General features: G+C 40.9%; 2 protein-coding genes across 4 annotated transcripts in view; one reads left to right on the top strand and one right to left on the bottom strand.

Annotated features, from left to right (window-relative positions):
• Positions 1 to 4,801, top strand: part of gsk3ba (glycogen synthase kinase 3 beta, genome duplicate a) — a 36,756-nt gene extending 31,955 nt beyond the window's left edge. For 2 of the 3 annotated variants that reach the window (XM_085248824.1, XM_085248825.1), the window contains exons 9-11: positions 24 to 210; positions 617 to 715; positions 1,512 to 4,801. In XM_085248824.1, the coding sequence (XP_085104950.1) occupies positions 24 to 210; positions 617 to 715; positions 1,512 to 1,582 (357 nt within the window). In that variant the 3' untranslated portion in view covers positions 1,583 to 4,801. Of the gene's footprint in view, positions 1 to 23; positions 211 to 616; positions 716 to 1,476 lie in introns of all 3 variants that reach the window. The other variant, XM_085248826.1, reaches the window with a different exon arrangement.
• Positions 4,802 to 5,784: 983 nt separating this feature from the next.
• On the bottom strand, positions 5,785 to 17,806 carry nr1i2 (nuclear receptor subfamily 1, group I, member 2). Its single transcript, XM_085249938.1, has 9 exons — positions 17,677 to 17,806; positions 16,619 to 16,848; positions 13,590 to 13,720; positions 13,176 to 13,345; positions 11,622 to 11,938; positions 11,399 to 11,544; positions 8,705 to 8,821; positions 8,404 to 8,509; positions 5,785 to 8,314 (listed from the first exon to the last, which is right to left on the bottom strand). The coding sequence occupies exons 2-9, from the start codon at positions 16,798 to 16,800 to the stop codon at positions 8,158 to 8,160; spliced, it is 1,326 nt and encodes a 441-aa protein (XP_085106064.1). The 5' UTR covers positions 16,801 to 16,848; positions 17,677 to 17,806; the 3' UTR covers positions 5,785 to 8,157.
• Positions 17,807 to 18,020: the final 214 nt, after the last annotated feature.

Raw genomic sequence — 18,020 nt, 5'->3', positions numbered from 1 at the left:
TGTTGATTCGAATTGACGTTCAGGTGTTCCGACCACGTACGCCTCCGGAGGCCATCGCCTTGTGCTCCCGCCTGCTGGAGTACACGCCCACGGCCCGCCTAACACCCCTAGAGGCATGCGCACACTCATTCTTTGACGAGCTGCGCGACCCCAGCATCAAACTGCCCAACGGGCGAGAGAAGCCCTCGCTCTTCAACTTCACTACCCAGGGTAGGCGCACTCACAAAGCATTCCTCGGAAGAGAAACCATTCATCTAAAAAAATAACACCTCTCCCAAAGTCCCATTTGCATTGTAAATACGGTTTAAACACGAATATTAAAATAACAAATTCAGGGGGATCCAAAGCCCTGAGGGTTTAAAGTTTTTCTGTTTTGAATAATTCACTTTACTTTATTTAGATACTCCAATCTAACAGATTTTTTAGAAGAATATAAAGTACATTTAAATATTTTTTTTTTTTCTGGGACATATCGGTTATCTCGTATTCACAGTAGCATTTATCCGTAAGGAAATCTAAGCACATCTTAAAACGCCACTTTTATGTTATCGCTGGTCTGCAGGTAACTTTGTAACAGCATAATGTGGTAATGCATTGTGTGTTCTTCTTCTTTTAGAACTATCTAGTAATCCTTCTTTGGCCTCCATACTCATCCCTGCCCACGCCCGCAGCCAGGCTGCCGCCTCTACCCCAACCAATGCATCTGCCACCACAGGTTAGAGCCACGCTACCGCCGTCAGACCCTTGTTTTATGTGGTTAGCTGCTCTATATTTATTACTTTGAAGTACTGGTTGTGGCTTTGTTTTTCAAATTAGCAGTAAGCAATTTCATCCCCTAAAGGTCAGCCTCTTTAGTTCAATTTAAGTTCAATTTAACTTAAGCCAGAAGTTGTTTTGCACTCATGTCTCCGAGCACTAAACGCTGCAAACAACAACACATGCTGTTTTCGTCGAAGGGTTGACTTTACTTAACATGCCACCTCAGTTTGGCAGTATCTTAGGTGTTTTCAGCTGTGAGTTTGGCTTTTAATTATTAATAAAACAAGATAATTGAGTTTTTGTTTTTTTAAAATTGTGACACCCTTGCTTTGTTTTTTGCTATAAATTCTTCGCACTGTGCTCTATTACAGCAGCGGCTTTTGCCCGACACCATAGGCCCAAACTCACTCCCAGTCATGTGACATGCTTAGCTTACTTCACATTCATTAATTATTGCGTTTCCACTTCAAAGAACTGCTAAAAAAAGTTTAGTGTTTTTTCCCATCAATCCATGGGGTTTCTAATTGTTTTTAAATTGTGTGTTTTTCCAGAATTTAAAATTCCTTTCTTCTCATGTATGCTTATGTTTAACCTGCGTAGCATTATCGATTCACATTTGCTGCTTATATTGTTCAGTGTGGTTTGTATACACAGATTTGTATCCTTCGCTCTCATTGTGTCTCTGTAACTCTTTTTCTACCTTTATCTCTAAACCAGCTGTTCAACTGAGCACTTCCTCTTCCTGTTCATAGATGGCAGCAGCACAGAGCGAGGTCCCACCACCACCACCGCCTCTGCCTCAGCTTCCAACTCCACCTCCTGAGCCCACAGAGCACCTGCCCCGCCCCGGTCTCAGCCCCAGCCCTCAGCCTCTCCATTGCCCTGGCCAGGGGGTGAGCTCTGCTCAGCTCAGCTCTGCCCTGCTCCTCTTCCCCGGCAGCAGCGGAGCGATGCTGAAGCAGGCCGGGTTCGACAGCTAACTGACCACAAACCTAGCATCCCCAGTCTGCCTCTCTTATCCCCAAACCCGGCCTCAACATAAAGCTGTTTGAACTCTTCTCCATCCTCCGTCAAAGATGCCTCTCCGTGCCCTCTCGACAGGGAAGTGAAGCGCAGGGCCGAAGATGTTATCGACTGTACTGTTGATTTAAAAAGTACACTGTACACGTATACACAATGCTAGCCTGCTAAGAGGACAATCTGTAGAAAAGTCCTGAGCTCTCCCCCTTTTTTGCCCTTTCTCTATCTGGCCTCCCTCTCCATTGTTCCATTTTTCTGCATCCTTTGACCTCTGACCCCTCCGTCCCCTGGCCAACCCCTCCTCCTCGAAAAAAACAAAAACGAGCCCCGCCCCCCTTTTGGTTCTTTCTGTAGTGCATGGCCTGAGTATGGTAGGATCACCTGGGGGCCACCAAGCCCTCTCACATCCACTTCCGCAGACAAGGCATGAGGCTCACGCACGCGTATACACACACACAGACACACACCTACACCCTCAAACACACACATCCTCACACACATGGATGCATGATGATCCTGGTGTATGTGGGAAGAAACAGTCCTCTTTGGGAGGACATGTTTGGACAGTGTTGTTTTTTTGTTTTTTTTCTTTGCCCGGGGTTATTTTTAAAAATGGTTGGCGATCTGTTTTATTCAACTTTGTTTTTAATTATTTTCTTTTTTGTTGTTTTTTTTTTGTACTCCTGGGCAGACGTCTTTTGGATTGCCACGTGTGATGGATGTGACATGTATCTGGTCCTGTGTGCTTGTATAATATATACATACAATACAAAACAGACATGCATACACACACAGTTTATATATTACTTTTCCTTATGTATAAAAAGTATATATAGATATATGTATATTAACTACAATGGTTCAGAAATCATTTATGGTGAGCTCATATCTGGCAGAGCAGTGGCAATATTTGCCGCTGCCTAAAGACAATAGATTTAGATAAGGTGGTGTTTTGTTATTATTTTATTTCTGTTTTTGTTGTTGTTCTCTTCTTTGCTGGAGTGTGGTTAGATTCCAGCAGCCACTTCCCTGTGTCGTCTGTATTAAGGCTGTAGATGGATTTAGGGCATCGCTCTATTCCCCGTCTTTGTACTGGCTCTGTCTGTAACAGTGTTTCTGTGACAGTGCAGCGTCTAGACAAACGTGTCCCCCACCCTTTTCCCTCTCTCCCTCTCTCTTTCTCTCGCCGTTTCTGTGAAGAATTCGAGGTTGGTTTTCACGCTCGACTCTCGGCCCACGGTCTTCGGCGCACCACCGGCTGCCTCGTGCGCTGCGACCACCGACCGGAGCGCCCCTTTCTTTTTGTCCCCCTCCACCCCCGCAGCACATAGAGCCACTCGGTACAGTCTGACGAATCGTCTTATTTACGGAGAATACTCACTACATTTAAACAAAAAAATTAAAAAGATAAAACCAACAAAAAAAAAAATTCAGAAAACAAAAAAAAATCACACACACACAAGAAAGAAAAACTGAATTTGTACATACAGTATAAATGCTCCTCACCAAAATTCTGACTTGTATGACTTGTATGTTGTTTTTTTTTTATGTTGTTATGTTGATTTTTTTTTTCTTCCATGTTGTGTTCAAGGTATGTATATATGCAGACCCATGTACTGTTTATGAGCAAAAACAAAGATGACAAAGGGTGAGGGAACGGATGAAAAAGATTCAAAAACAAACAAAAAAATGAAACAAAAAACAAAAAAAAACAGAATCAGGGCAAAACTGATGTTGTGTATGGATATTGTAGATGACGACGACGATGATCAGCTTTATCCAGCCATATGTTCAATCTTACCTGTACAGTACAGTAGATTACAGCTGTATTATTGTAACAAGAACTAGTCATGTATAGTGTAACTATAGTTTGGAGTGCCTTTGCTTTCATACACCTTCGCCTTGTTTCCACCCTCACCCAGCCCACGCCATCAACCCCCCCACCCCCACTGTCACCGCCCCCCTCTGATATTGTGACTCTCCCTTTTGGTGCTGTTGAATGTCCTGCTGTCCGCGTGCTCACTCACGCGCCCCCTCTTCCACCCGATGCACATCCTCTCCCTCCTGCTCTTTTCATTGCACACTAAATGTAATATACAGACATTGTTAATTGTAAGGATATTTTTTTCTTTAACTGAAGATATAGTAGACAGGTGTTTATTTTAATAGATGTTTTATCTTGGGGGGCACACACACACACACACACACGCATACATACACGTGTACTGCAGTCCTGGCACAGATTTGGGGTATGAAGTGGGTGGGTGGTGTGCTGTGGACGGCAGCAGGGTTTTAAACAAAAAAAAAAATCAAACAAAAAAAAAAGGCCTCATATATTATATTCGATACAGTGCAGTTTCTGTATTACTCGCAGTGTTGGTTCTGTTACCAAAGCCAAACCATCATGTTGTGATGAGCCATCCTCAGAGGCAATAACTCTTCTTCTTCTCTTCTCTTTGGATGTTTCGTTGTTTCTCCTCCTGCTCTTGAGTATTCAGGGGGGTGAAATTCAGTAGCACCTAAGGGGTCAAGTCATGTAGCCTTTCTCCTGTCTCTCCCGCTTGCTGTAATTTTGCATTCATGAACGTGTTGCTACCCTCCACCAGAAGGTTGGACCACTTCACCCCTGCCCTCTTACTCCAGTTCAATTAAAGCACCACAATGGCTACCAAAAAAAGAATAAAAGTGTATAAGCTAGTATAATATCTTATACTGACATATACACTAGTGTCATGCTGACTGGGTTAAACTGGGGTAATAGAAAAGAATCTTAAGAAAATACTACAAAAACATCCTGTATAACAGTACTACTACTTGAATGCCTCTGTTTGTGACTGAAATTTCGATTTCTTTTTTTGTTTGTTTGTTTGTTTTTGTTTGTTTGTTTTTTCCTTTTGTTCTGTGAAGGTATGCTAAATGTGCGCCTCTGTAAATATTCCCTCTGCGTGCTCCGAGGAATAGTTCCCTGGTACTGTAATTTGCATTAAATAAAGAGTAGGATAGCCTGGAAATGATCATGAAATTTGTCTGTTTGAGATTCTTTTACTGTGTTTGTTCCCGTCACTTTGTAGACATCGGATCGATTTTGTTAAAGAAAATTCAAACCAAAGTAGTACTAATCATTAATGCAAATATGTATTCGGCTGATCACATGGCTCTAGCTCAGTGCATTTAGGTGTGTAGACATGGTCGAGAGACCTGATGAACTTCAAACAGAGCATCAGAATGGGGCAAAATGGGGACTCTGAATGTGGTGTGGTTGTTGGTGCCAGACTGGATTATCTGACTATTACAGAAACTGATTTCTACCACCCAACCATCTCTAGAGTTCACAGAGATTTATCTTAGAATTATTAAGAGAGAGAGAAAACATCCAGTGGATATAACCAGGATACATAAGACCATCTCTGAATGCACGCGCATCGAACCTTGCAACAGAAGACCACACTGGATGTCACTCCTTTTAGCTAAGAACAGAAAACTGAGGCTACAGTTTACACAGGCTTATCAAAAATGGACTGGAAAAACACATCTGCCCTGACGTCTCAAGTTCTGCTGCTGTGTTCGGACTGTAGGGTTAAAAAGTTTGTGAACAACTTAAAAGCGTGGATCCCTCCTGCGTTGTATCAACAGTTCAGGTTGTTGGTGGTGTAAAGTTTTCAGGGATATTTTCTTTGCGAACTGGTTTTTTGAACATGACAATGAAGTCACTGTAGCTAATTGGCCTCCGCAGTCACCAGATGTGTAATGCTGTCATGTCAATCAAGTCTCCAGCACTTCAGCCTGTGCCACAAAGAATTAGGTCAACTCTGAAGAACAAACCATGACCAGCCTGATACTTTCACAACATATCTGTTAAAGTGTTTAGTGAGTGTCTTTTTGTGTATATTACAAAACCAGCATGGCAAAACTCATATGATCATATAGATTCACACAGATTTATGTTTACATATTAAGAGTCTGAAACCTTGCTAATGGTTCAATGATGCACTGGCTTAAAATAAATGTGTTTGAAAAAAGAATATCTTTATTACAACATGATGCACAGAGATAACAGAAGCATCAACAGTGAATCACAAAGTCTATAGTAAATAAAAGTAAACAAATGTGGAGGTATTCTGTGCCAGGTAAATCCAAGGATTTCAGTTAGAGTGCCAGTTTCAAGTTCAACCCAAATCCATTAAAAGTTGCCCTTTAATGATGATCTGAAGGCAATAGCTGAAAATCGCTTTGGATGTTCTTAGTTCTTGAAAGAAAAATAGTAAAAAACTGTGTCCTTTTGCTTAATCTGAATCAAATGGAACAACTGCCGGGTACTGTACACAGAAATCTTGAAGAACAAAACTCTCAACTCTCAAAGTCACATAATGAAAAAAGTTCTCCTTAGTGCAAAGAGAAGACTCGAGTCTGCCATCACAAATTAAGGTGGACAAAGAACTGACAAAATAAAAAGTTCCTCCCTTGGGGCGTGTTTATTTAATCCATTAGATCAAAAGTGATCAACAAAACTTCAGGACAGTCCAGATGTTTGCAGTGCAGATCAGCCTCACAGAGAATCTGTTTTTCTGTGTGTGGCCAGAGGGGGGCAGTGTTTGTCTTTATATGCCATCAGAAACGCTCATGTCAAGCATTTTTCATTCATCACGGTTTACAATAAATGAACATTAAGGCACCAAAAGCACAAAACTAGACCAACAACAAAATTCTACATTTAAAAAGCAGCTTTTTCGGAGTCACAACACTGACAACACTCGTTCACTCCCTCTCACCTATATATTTTTGTCCTGTCAATATTTAAGACAATTCAATTCCATTCAATTTTATTTATATAATCACAACAAAAATCGCCTCGAGGCACTTTATATTGTACAGTAGATCGCACAATAATAGATACGGAGAAAAACCCAACAATCATATGACCCCCTATGAGCAAGCACTTTGGCGACAGTGGGAAGGAAAAACTCCCTTTTAACAGGAAGAAACCTCCGGCAGAACCAGGCTCAGGGAGGGGCGGCCATCTGCTGCGACCGGTTGGGGTGAGACAGGAAGACAGGATAAAATATGATTCGATGCAGAGAGGTCTGTTAACCAGAGATGGGCAGTTACTATAATCTGATTACTTTTTTCAAGTAATGAGTAAAGTAAGGGATTACTATTGCAAAATCGGTAATTAGATTACCGTTACTTTCCCGTAGGAACGCTGCGTTACTGCGTTACTAAAACCGTGATTTTTTGCGAGAATGTCTCACGACAGTGACGTAAGCGAGTGCGCCGTTAGTGACAACAGCTGTGTGCAGATCAACAATGGATCACATATCGATTGCGGGAGAGAGTATGAGCGTGCAGCGTTTAAAGCGTGGAAGTACTGACCTTACTTTGAGTTTGATTCCATAAAAAGTGACAAAAATATTAGCGTCCATCGTGCGTGGGAAGAAAACTTTTTACAGCGAAAAAAACCCCCTAAACTTCCAAGCAAGCACCGAGTGCGCTATGACGTAATGGGAAACTCACAGAGAAACTCGCGGATTCTTCAACTGACCGCGGCACACCTGCACCAGGGTAAACCTCCGCCTACCTCCAGTCCTGCTTTACAGGTGAAAATAGAGCAACAGGACCGCTGAGTCTTTGACTTTATTTATTTTCTGCTGTGTTTTACTTGCATCTATTTGAAAGAGTGAGTGTAAACACAAAAAATATTTTATTTTATGTGCTGGAATGTGCAGATAATAGGTTTAAATGTTAAACTAATTTATTCAAGTCAGAGAATGTTGCATATAATTAAATCTTTGCTTGATGCATAAAGTTAAAAGATTAAAACTAATAAAACAAGTTAAAAAAAAGAGACTTTTCCATTTGATTACATTTTGTATGATGGATTATGTAGAAAAAGTAGAATTGGGCTGAAAGATCTATCACTTTATCACCTACTCAGGTTGTAAATCGTGTTTTTAAAAAGTAACTAAGTAATTAATTACTTTTGAAAATAAGTAATCAGTAAAGTAACGGGATTACTTTTTTGGGGAAGTAATCAGTAATTAGTTACTGATTACTTTTTTCAAGTAACTTGACCAACACTGCTGTTAACACATAGTGAGTGAGAAAGGTGACTGGAAAGGAAAAACTCAATGCATCATGGGAATCCCCGGCAGCCTATGTCTATTGCAGCATAATTAAGGGAGGATTCAGGGTCACCTGGTCCAGCCCTAACTATATGCTTTAGCAAAAAGGAAAGTTTTAAGCCTAATCTTAAAAGTAGAGATAGTGTCTGTCTCCCGAGTCCAGTCTTCACTCTTTCGACACATGTAAAATAACAATAGGATACTTTCATTTAAGCGTCCCCATTAACAGTGCTTGTGCTGCTCATGTACAGCACACTCTTCATAAGTCATTACAGGAGCCTTTACTGACCATCTCCATTATGAGAGGACTGATGGTGTCAGGCTGGATGTCCTGGATCTGTAGAATCTGTTTGCTGTATTCCTCAGTCATTGTTCTCATCTCTGTAAAGCAGGCTATCACTTTGGGATACAGCAGGCTGAAATACAATAGAAAAGTCAATAACTGCAGTATGTAAAAACATTTCACACTGACTGGAAAGGGGCGAGAATTTGACATTTCACTCACTGTTTCTCTGGACCTGTTCTCCTGCAGTCAATCCAGGTTTTTAGCGTCAGCGCCAAGTTTTCATGAACTTTGTCAATCAAGCTGTGCTGCTGCACGCCTGGACGGTCTGGCAAATCAAGTAAAAAACAAATTTCTTTTAATTTGAAGCCACTTCGCCCTGAGGAAAATCTGAGAATGCATTTTTATTTTGGGCTGGGTACAAATGCACACTGTTTGTAGGGTTTAAATATTTACAGGGTTGGTTAATTATTGATTTGGTCCTAGCAAGGACTGGGATGAACTGCTGAAGAACGACCATCACCTGGAGAAAACAGAGACATGGCTTGCATGAGAACGTATTCTTCCTCCTGTAGGCCCAGTGTGCGCAGGGTGTGGTGAAATCTGAACAGAGGCTCCAGCAGACATGGCTGAAATCCCGCTGGAAAACACAGGAAAACGGGTCAGGAGCAGGACAGATACGGAAGGACAGTCTGAGGGCCACTGAGGTCTGATCTGTTCCCACTTTTCTCCACACTCCAAGAAACGGATTCAAATGGATATGTTTAGTTCCCACTTTCGAGTGAGCTACCATCAAGGTGATTCTGGCAGGGATTTATGTGTGAAAATGTGCAACACATGTACAGGCAAACCACAATCTAAAAGCTCATTCATGCAGAATTATCCACAATTAGGAAGGAAAAAAAAATCAGGGAGAACGATGAGCTCAAAACTACCAGCTACACAGTAAATATTCACCAAATACACAAAACACGTATGCCAGTCAGATATGCGCTCCAAGAACATGCTGCAGGATTTTCCAGACATTCTTGCAAAACTATTTTTGCACAAGTTCTAAAAAAACCAGGGGTGGTGATTTGCCACAACTTCCCTACAGTTTTTCCAACACACAAGGCTTATAAATGTAACTGACATGCTGTTAGCCTAGGAGCACTGAAACGGTGAAAGGAATTTGCACCAATAAAGACAACTAAAAGCCAGCGGAATAGTCGGGATATCCTTGGTGTGTTGACTGGAATCAGTCAGACATCATTTTATACTGATTTCTGTTGTTGTGGATGAAATAAAGGTACAGTTATTCCACTTGGCTTTGCCAGACAGATTGCACCAGTCCCAAAAAAATAATATCTAACAGATTATAAACAAAATACAAAGTATTTATAAAAGCATTTATACCAAAGACCCCTGTAGTTCAAATGTCATTTATGGTTTATGTGTATTTTCATTCCTTTAAAAAAAACAAAACAAGGAAGTGCTATTTTTAGTGTTTGTTCTCTGTGTGACCTACTTATAGGTCAGTCTGAGCAGTTAACTCGCAAGTAAAGTAGCATGAAGAGCAAACACCTTTGTGATGGATATTTGTAGCTGCACACCATATCCAGTGTGAAAACTGCAGGTCAGCACCTTGAAAATTAAACAGAGCTATATTCCCTGTAATCTCAACTTTCACCTAGTGCTCAGTGTGAATTCCTTATTCCTAAGAGCTGTTTGTCTAATAGTAAAAGGAAACCTTCAGACAGCGCGTTTGTGAAGCACTTTGGATCGAAAGAAGTAAAAACCAGTTTGACAGCATTGCAGTGAGTGTTTCTTAAGGAGTCATATTACACCACCGTGTGAGAACATGTGACAAGAGTGATAACAGACTGGACATGTTACTGACTGACTGTTGTCTGACTGCTTCAAAAATAAAAGTGCAACATGTGCATGCATGTTAGGAGCGTCAAATTTCTCTTTGTTCATTTTACTCCTGTTTAATAACAGTTTGCAACGTTACATATAGTTTAAAAGCAAAAAACTAGCGAGATCAGAGAATAACGACTCAACGTGTTCATCAAGTGAAAAAACATTTTGCGGGGGCAAAGGTCATTCAGTACACGTTACATGTTATTTAATCAGGTGTACAGAATTTGTGATCAGGGACGTTACTTTGAGTCCTCAGACAACACACACCTCAGAGTTACTCCAATTCAATCAACAACAGACCATAATTGTCTCCATTACTGAATGCATTTTGTATTTTTGTATATTGACTTGGTTATAAGCACTAAGTCCATCTTTATGAACAGTGAAACACAGTGAAACACCTACATTTGCAGTTTCTCACACTCTTTGGAGTACGTCAGCATTTTAAACTGCACAGCCACTCATTGTCACACTTTTTTCAGCAAAAGCTTTCATACACCGCTGCAGCCTATTCCAGGTGCCAATGAAATAGTGGACGGTTACACCAAACATCGCAAGGCTAACAGACAGAGAGCAACAACCATTCACACCTATTTAGATTCAGCAATAAGCCTAACATTGGATTTTCCTGAGTGTGTAGAGTCAGTTGCTCATTTTAGGCCATATTGTATAAAACATGAAGTTCAACTTTTCTAATTTACATGTCAGAAAGGAGGATTATCCAGGACATGCTCTTCTCTTCTGGGATGGTTTGAAACACACAGCAAGCCATAATAATTGTCAGATAAACTATTAAAAATGCTCCAGATGATACAACATCACAATTAGCTACTGCAAGTAGTATCAAGCCTACCAGACACCTATCACTGCCAGGACAGGTATCAATCAACTCAACAAACTCAACTATTAAGGTGAGTGAGTGGTTAAAACCTCTCACCTCAGAACACATGAAGCAGGAAACTATCCACAGAAGCCAAAACTTTTTTTTTGTACCAGGTTGTAAACTTGCTAAACTGGTTGGCAGTTTTAACGTGGGAGTCTGGGAACTGACTTGCTTTTTGAGCCAGCCTCAAGTGGCACCTAGAGGAACTGCAGTTTTTGCCACTTGTGCATAGGTCTCATTTTTCAGGTCTGGAGGTCAAGTCCCACTGACTGACTTTGTTCAGAATTTTTTTTTAAATCTCTCTTTAAATGATGCTTTGTCACAAGTGTTCAGGAAAGTGGCCACTCTAAGTGACAGTCTGACTTCACCTAATCTAATCTAATCTAATCTAATCTAATCTAATCTAATCCATCCAACTGTAAGAAGTCTTACCTCGTACAGCGTCATCTATGCAGTATGTAATATGGCCACATTCCCATGTGCTCGTTTTTGAGTTGAACACCATGTTGAAGCGGATCTGCATTATTTCAAACGTGGCTCCCTTCAGCAGAGATATTTGGTCTCCCATGGTAAGAGACCTGTAAGACACCAGTTTGACATCAAGTGTCGAAAACGTGCCGACTGAATATAAATATCCGTTGATGTACACATTTACCGGAAGTCTTGGAGACTTTTGGAAAAGCTAATGACGTTCTGGATCATGTAAGTCGTGAGGTCGGCCACATGCGGAAGAGCAGTGAAAACACATCTGTTTTCGACGTCATTCCGTATGTGGTGTTCTTGTTTTTTAATGGAACTGTGGAAACAGGAGGAGGATGAAGAGCATGAGGTGGCAGATGGCGATGATGTGGGCTCGGTGGTAGATTTACTCGCAGTGCTGCAGCCGTTTCTAGGGCACTCGGTCAGAGGGTTAAAGAGCTTGCTTGCCGTCTGCTTGTGCGTATTCACAGGAAGGATGTTTCGGTCCATAGGCTGAAAAAAATCAAAGATCAATTACACAAGTTAAAACAAAGATGATGATTGGGCGTACCCCCACCCATCTTGGGTGGGGGTACGCTTCAGAGTTTGGTAGGAGACTATATCTCTGGTCTGCTGCCTGCTCTCGAGTTCGCGTTTAAAGTTGCCTCGAGCCTGGTACACCACTGAAGACTAGGGTAGGAAAAGTAAGGGTTTTGTTGTTTTTAGTGTTTTAGGCTGGGAGTTGCACATAGTAAATCAGTGGCACCAAACTTGGTAGGAGGTTTGAGACCATTCATGATTATGGTCTGTAGCTGAGGCAGGTAGGCTGTTTTTAAGTTGGCATTGTGTGCACACCCTGTGTGTGCATATGTCAGTGTGGATGGATGCTAATGAGATCCTTGTGAGGTGAGTGTTTTGTGCTGTGACTTTTAGTGTTGTGGGGAATATGGCTATTTTGTTGGATCACTTGTGAGTGTTGTTGGCCAGGTGATGGCAATAACACTGTGGGGTGCTGAGCCACCCTTGATGTGATCATTGTGTGGCCATAGCTCTCCAGTTTGTGGTTGGTCACTAGTACGCTTGATTTACTGAACTTTTTGGATTAAAGTAACTTGTTGTGGTATAGGGCCACTTGTATGTGACTGTTTGTGTGGTGGAGACAACAGATCACTTAGTTGTGATTATTTGTTGCTACTTTTGGTTTTGTGTTGTAGCAGATCAGGTAATCATTTTGGGTTTGTGACTGTTGTGCTCCTTTGTGTTGGTCACATGTTACTTTTTGTCTGTTCAGTGTGGCAACTTCAAATCCTCATGCCCATCCATGCTTAGAGATGCCAACTATAACGTGAACACTGTGCTTCTGTTAGCTTTAACTTTTATTTATTTAATTATAAGGAACTGAAGGCTTCAGAGGGGCTTTTAATAAATTTAAGGGTCCTAGAGGAACCCTTTTAAGGGAGGAGGTGTTACGTCCCTCTGCAGCTTCTAATCGTCTCAGTGTTTTCAGCTGGTGCTAATTGGCCACACCTAGTCAGGTGTGGATAAAAGCATACCTGAGGCAAGCTTTCCGGCAGTGCACTAGTCTTTGCCTTGGTGGCACCAGCCATTTTAGCCAACCTGGTTTTCCATTTTAGGATGAAACCTCTTCTCACCCACACTCTGTTATTCGTCTCCTTTTTTTATGTTGCGGCTTTTGAGCCGGGTCGTAACAATGATGAAGAGCTGAAACTGCATGCATTCACTCACACACCCTGAAGCTGCTGAAGCGGGAAAATGCTGAGTCGAATGTGCTGCGGTGACCAAAGAGCAGTTCCTGAATACGTTTTTCTTGTTGGAATGAAAGCTCCACTGGGGAGTTAAGCATCTTATTCTTCTTGATTTGGACCCTCCTCTCCTGCACCTTTTCATCAGACATGACCACTGAACAAGCACAAAAATACAAGCATTTACTATGTCAAGCATGTCAGCATAAAACAACCTGATCTGATTCATAATTTCTTCTCAAGGCATGAAAATTATGTGTATCAATTTATTGTATGACATGATGTAAACATGCAAAATGATAACAAGCATTCTAGAAACTGATGGGTGCACCTTTTATAATACCACACACTTCCTACAGTGACTTAAACATTAAGTATAAAAGCCTTTAGATGTTACTTACTGTCTTTGCACATGCCAATGGCCTGACATTTGCGCATGCGGCAGGCTTGACAAGACCGGCGGCTGTTTTTCGTTATAACACATTTATTCAGGAATGGACAACGGAGCTGGTTTGACCTCTTTATGTTACGTCTGAAATGAAAAACATCCACTCACAAAATAACAGCTTCATGCCTTAGGTTTAACTGCTTGTTAATGCAAATATCTAATGAGTCACAATTTGCACAAGTTTACTGAAATTGCACAACAAATGTGCAGTCTCAAGTTCTGCCGCAACATTTGTTTGATAGGGTCAGAATTTGGTGTAAACAACATGAATGCATGGATCTCCACTCCATTTAGGCTGGTAGTGGTGGTGTAATGGGGTGGAAGATATATTCTTGGCACACTTTGGGGCCCTTAGTACCAACTGAGCATCATTTAAACATGACAGCCTACCTGAGTAATGTGCCTGACCATGTCCACAGTGCACCCATCTTCTGATGGCTGCTTCCAACAGGACAATGCACCATATCATAAAACTCAAATCATCTCAACCTGGTTTCCTAAACATGACAACAAGTTCCCTGTAATCAAATGCCCTCAATAAAAAGCTCTCAGTAAAATAGAGCACCTTTGGGATGAGGTGGTCTGGGAGATCATGGATGTGCAGTAACTGTGTGATGCTATCATGTCAAAATTGACCAAAATCTCTGGGGAATGTTTCCGGCACCTTGTTAAATCTATACCACCAAGAAATAAATCAGTTCTGAAGGCAAAAGGAGACCACCCTGGTACTAGCAACCTGTACCTAATGAACTGTCTGTACTGTGTGCACTGTGTGGATTTAATTTGTGAAGGTGTTGAAATTAGAGAAGGTCAAATTAAGAACCAAAGTAGATGAGAATATCACACTGACACCACCTTTTATGCCAGAAATTGAATGTTATCTGACCACTCAGCTCACCGACAGCAGCCCATCTGAATAACAGGGACAGAGAGAGCTTTGGTGGCAGCAAAGTGAGGTTTATATAAAGAATACTTTGGCCTAAAGAAGTCAAATAATAAACAAAACTGAGCACACTTCTAAATGAGACAGTTCAGAGAGCATATATGGTGAACAGTATAATAATGTTCAATTAAAAATCAAAATAAAAGCCATTAAAATAAATGGTTAACTTCAATACTACAAAACTCTAGTATTTGGGCTCCCAGTGATTGATGATGATGATAACACATTGATGACACACAGCTTCCTATCTGACAGACATCTTGAGCTTCTCGTTGTATAAACTCTTTAAACAAAAGGTCAGATAATTTTAAACGTTTTACAGCTGAATGTGAGGAAAACTGAAAATGTGATTAGTGTTAAAGTTAATATATCTGTTACGTAGTTACAACACATTTCAAACATAACAAGCTTCTGACTCAGAGTAAATCATGTTTTCATTTATCACGAGCAGACTAGACCACTGTCATTTCCTGTTTGTGAGCCGTCCTAGTAAAAGAGTTCAACTTATTCAGAACACAACTACACCAGTCCTAACTAGGTCAACAAGTCACAATCTAGTCTTCTGAAACCTGCATGTGCCACAGAAAGAATACAATTCAACATCCTACAACCTCCTACAACTTCATGGTTACTCAGGTCACAGTGAACTGAGGTGGCCTTCAGATTGCAGAGCAGACGGTGTCGAGCTTATTTCACATTTTGAGCCTATGAAAGCAAGATAGTCACTGTATCTATGTATATATCTATGTATATAGATACTATGCAAGATGCAAGTATATGTATAAATGTAGTATAGAGAATGTGCTTGTGTGTATGTGTGTATATCCGGTCCTCACGATCGCGTGTCTGTTTATTTGGTTGACAGGGTGCTAAAAGTACAGAGGTGCTGAATTCAGGTGAACTGAATTCAAATTAACTTATAAATACTACTTAAAAAGTACTTTTTGGGCATGAAAAAAAAAGATCCGAAATGTGGTTTCACTTTATATGATATTAAAAATTTACAATATAAGCAGCCAATTAAATGCCATGAACATCCCCCACACCACCAAAAAAAAAAAAGTATTAATGACTGCCTGTACTCTTTATTACATTACAGTGTGTTTGGCATCACTGTGTTGAAAAATGAAGCGGATGCCAATCAGATGCTTTCCAGATGGTAAAAGCAATCTGATGGTATTTTTCTGTGTTCATAATTATATTAATTTTGACAAGATTCCCAACACCACTGGATGTTTTACTAATGACTGTGGTATGAAGCTAAATATGTTGCACTTGCTGTGTACCTCTCTCCTGACCTATTAACAGAGATTTGAGCCACAAATTTCAAGACCAGTTGCCACTGATGTTTAGTCCAGTTCTTGTGTAATTTGGAATACCTCCACCTTTTCTGCATGTTTTCTTCCCTTAAGAGCAGATGGATGAACTGAAGGGCCAGATGCATCTCTCTGTGTCTCTCTGTGTCAGGTCTTTGCTGGATTTTTTCCTCTTTCTCAAGGACATGACTTTTAGAAACTGTTCATCTGCTGGAGATGATGGAGTTTTTCTAACCCTGCCACTTCTTCTTTTGTCTTCTACTTCTACTGAAAATTCTTAAGGACACACTGCTGAGATATGCCAAATTTTCATCTAATATTTCTTATTAGATGAACTAAGTTATTAGTTATGTATGGACAAAACACTGGTTTGAGTTCAACCAGGAGCCTTTTATGCTCATCAGGTACAAAAACTGAGTGAGTGAAAATGACTGAGAAAGCAGCAAATGTCAAAAGAAAATTTTTGGAAGACCTTCTGGAAGACTGGAGAACTATTGCTCAAGACCACTTTAAAAGATTACAAGAAAGTCTGGCTCCTCGGAAGGAAGATCACTAATTTGTCATTTCACATTCACAAGGGATTCTTTTCATGACAAAAATTTTTCTAAATATAATTAAAAACATGAGAGAAACTCTAGAAGCTGGACTATTTGTTTTCTAAAAGCCCTTAAACAGCCATTTATTGCTTGATTCATGATGTTATTAAATGTTGAAGAGCTTTACCTGAAGAAGCCCTTGCAGCCTTCACAGGTCAAGGCATTGAAGTGGTAACCATTAGCCAGATCTCCACAGACACCACACACTCTGGACTCCTCATCATCTGTCAGCTTCTCCTCCTCATCCTCTTTATTCAGCCTTGCGAGCACTTCACTGATGATCTGCACTCCAGCGGCCTTCTCGCTCATTCTCACCCGAGAGATAATCAGATTAGTCTGGCGTCACTGCCTTCACATCTGTTCTGGGCAAGATTGATTCAGTAAGAAATGGAAAGGTTCCCTGTGAGATCAGGCTTAGGTTTAACTACTATCAGCACTACTACGTCACAGTTAATGTACAGGATACACACTGTATATCCTACGTTATTGTGCTATGATACTCTTAAATGAAAGGATATGACCATAATACTGTGGCTGAACCATTTGCTTCCAGCAGTGACGCATACCTGGATATGACTAAAGGCTCCTTGTGGAGTCATTTACGTCTATTACAACCCCCTATTCATTGTGGCTAAATGGTCACAGTAGGAGAGCACCTTGATTTTCATCAAAGAGCAAGAGCAATTTTCTGAAGTGCACAGAACAGCTCACAATGTTCAAGTGCAAAGAACAATGTGGACTCTTCAATTTTTTATTTTTTTTTAATACTTTCCAGTGGAAAAACGGTAAGTTGCACAAAAAACAAGCACAGGCTACTGTTGATTAATGATTTAGCAACATACATTTCAGGTATTTTCTGCCAGTAAACAATGCTTAATGCAACCTTTTTAATTTTAACACTCAAATCCCTCCGAATTACTGACACACTGAAATCACAACTTTAACGTAAGTCGTTGTGTTTCTTTAAAGCATACACAACTCCACACACTCCACTGAAGCAGCGTGTAAAACATGCTTGTTTGGGAGTGCTCCTACTTTACTCCCACCCTGCAGGCAGGCAGGTTTGTAACTGAAGCCTGACCTGTCTAACAGGTGTGCACAGGTCCACACAGGTTGTCATAAAGTAAACTCTTTTCCTTCCTTTACCTGGTTAAATGTCTGGCTTAGGTCATTCAAATCACTCACCTGATGATTCCAGATGTCAAAACAGCTGTACGTGGTCCACAGGTGCCCGCCTCACTTCGCTTAATCAGGGGGAATTTTGAGCATGACCAACAGGGGAGAGAATCGTTAACAGGTCGTCGTGCAAGCTTTCGACCAGCTTAATGTTTAATACTGGCAGTTTGCCACAACTACAACCGGCTGCAGCCGAAGAAACTGTGCAAAATCCAGCACCGCCTACTGATGTCGTACTTCGTAGACGCGGATCACGGACGCAGGGGCGTTTCCAGGATGGAGCGACACAGGACGAATCCAAATATTTAATCGGAAATGGAATCAGCACAGAAAAAAAGGACACGATTTTCTTG

Source organism: Mchenga conophoros, linkage group LG16 (assembly GCF_057382185.1).
Source record: "Mchenga conophoros isolate Kocher_MC1m ecotype Shallow Benthic linkage group LG16, M_conophoros_male_GT1.1, whole genome shotgun sequence".
Lineage (NCBI taxonomy): Eukaryota > Metazoa > Chordata > Actinopteri > Cichliformes > Cichlidae > Mchenga > Mchenga conophoros.
The sequence above is the reverse complement of the archived record's forward strand: the minus strand, read 5'-3'. Positions and strand labels throughout refer to the sequence as shown.

Coding starts and splice junctions, on each gene's coding strand:
- nr1i2 (XM_085249938.1), bottom strand. CDS start 16,800: ATGAGCGAGAAGGCCGCTGGAGTGCAGATCATCAGTGAAGTGCTCGCA. Junction 13,346..13,589: donor CATTGGCATGTGCAAAGACA/GTAAGTAACATC, acceptor GTGCTTGTTCAG/TGGTCATGTCTGATGAAAAG. Junction 8,315..8,403: donor AGAACAGGTCCAGAGAAACA/GTGAGTGAAATG, acceptor ATTGTATTTCAG/CCTGCTGTATCCCAAAGTGA.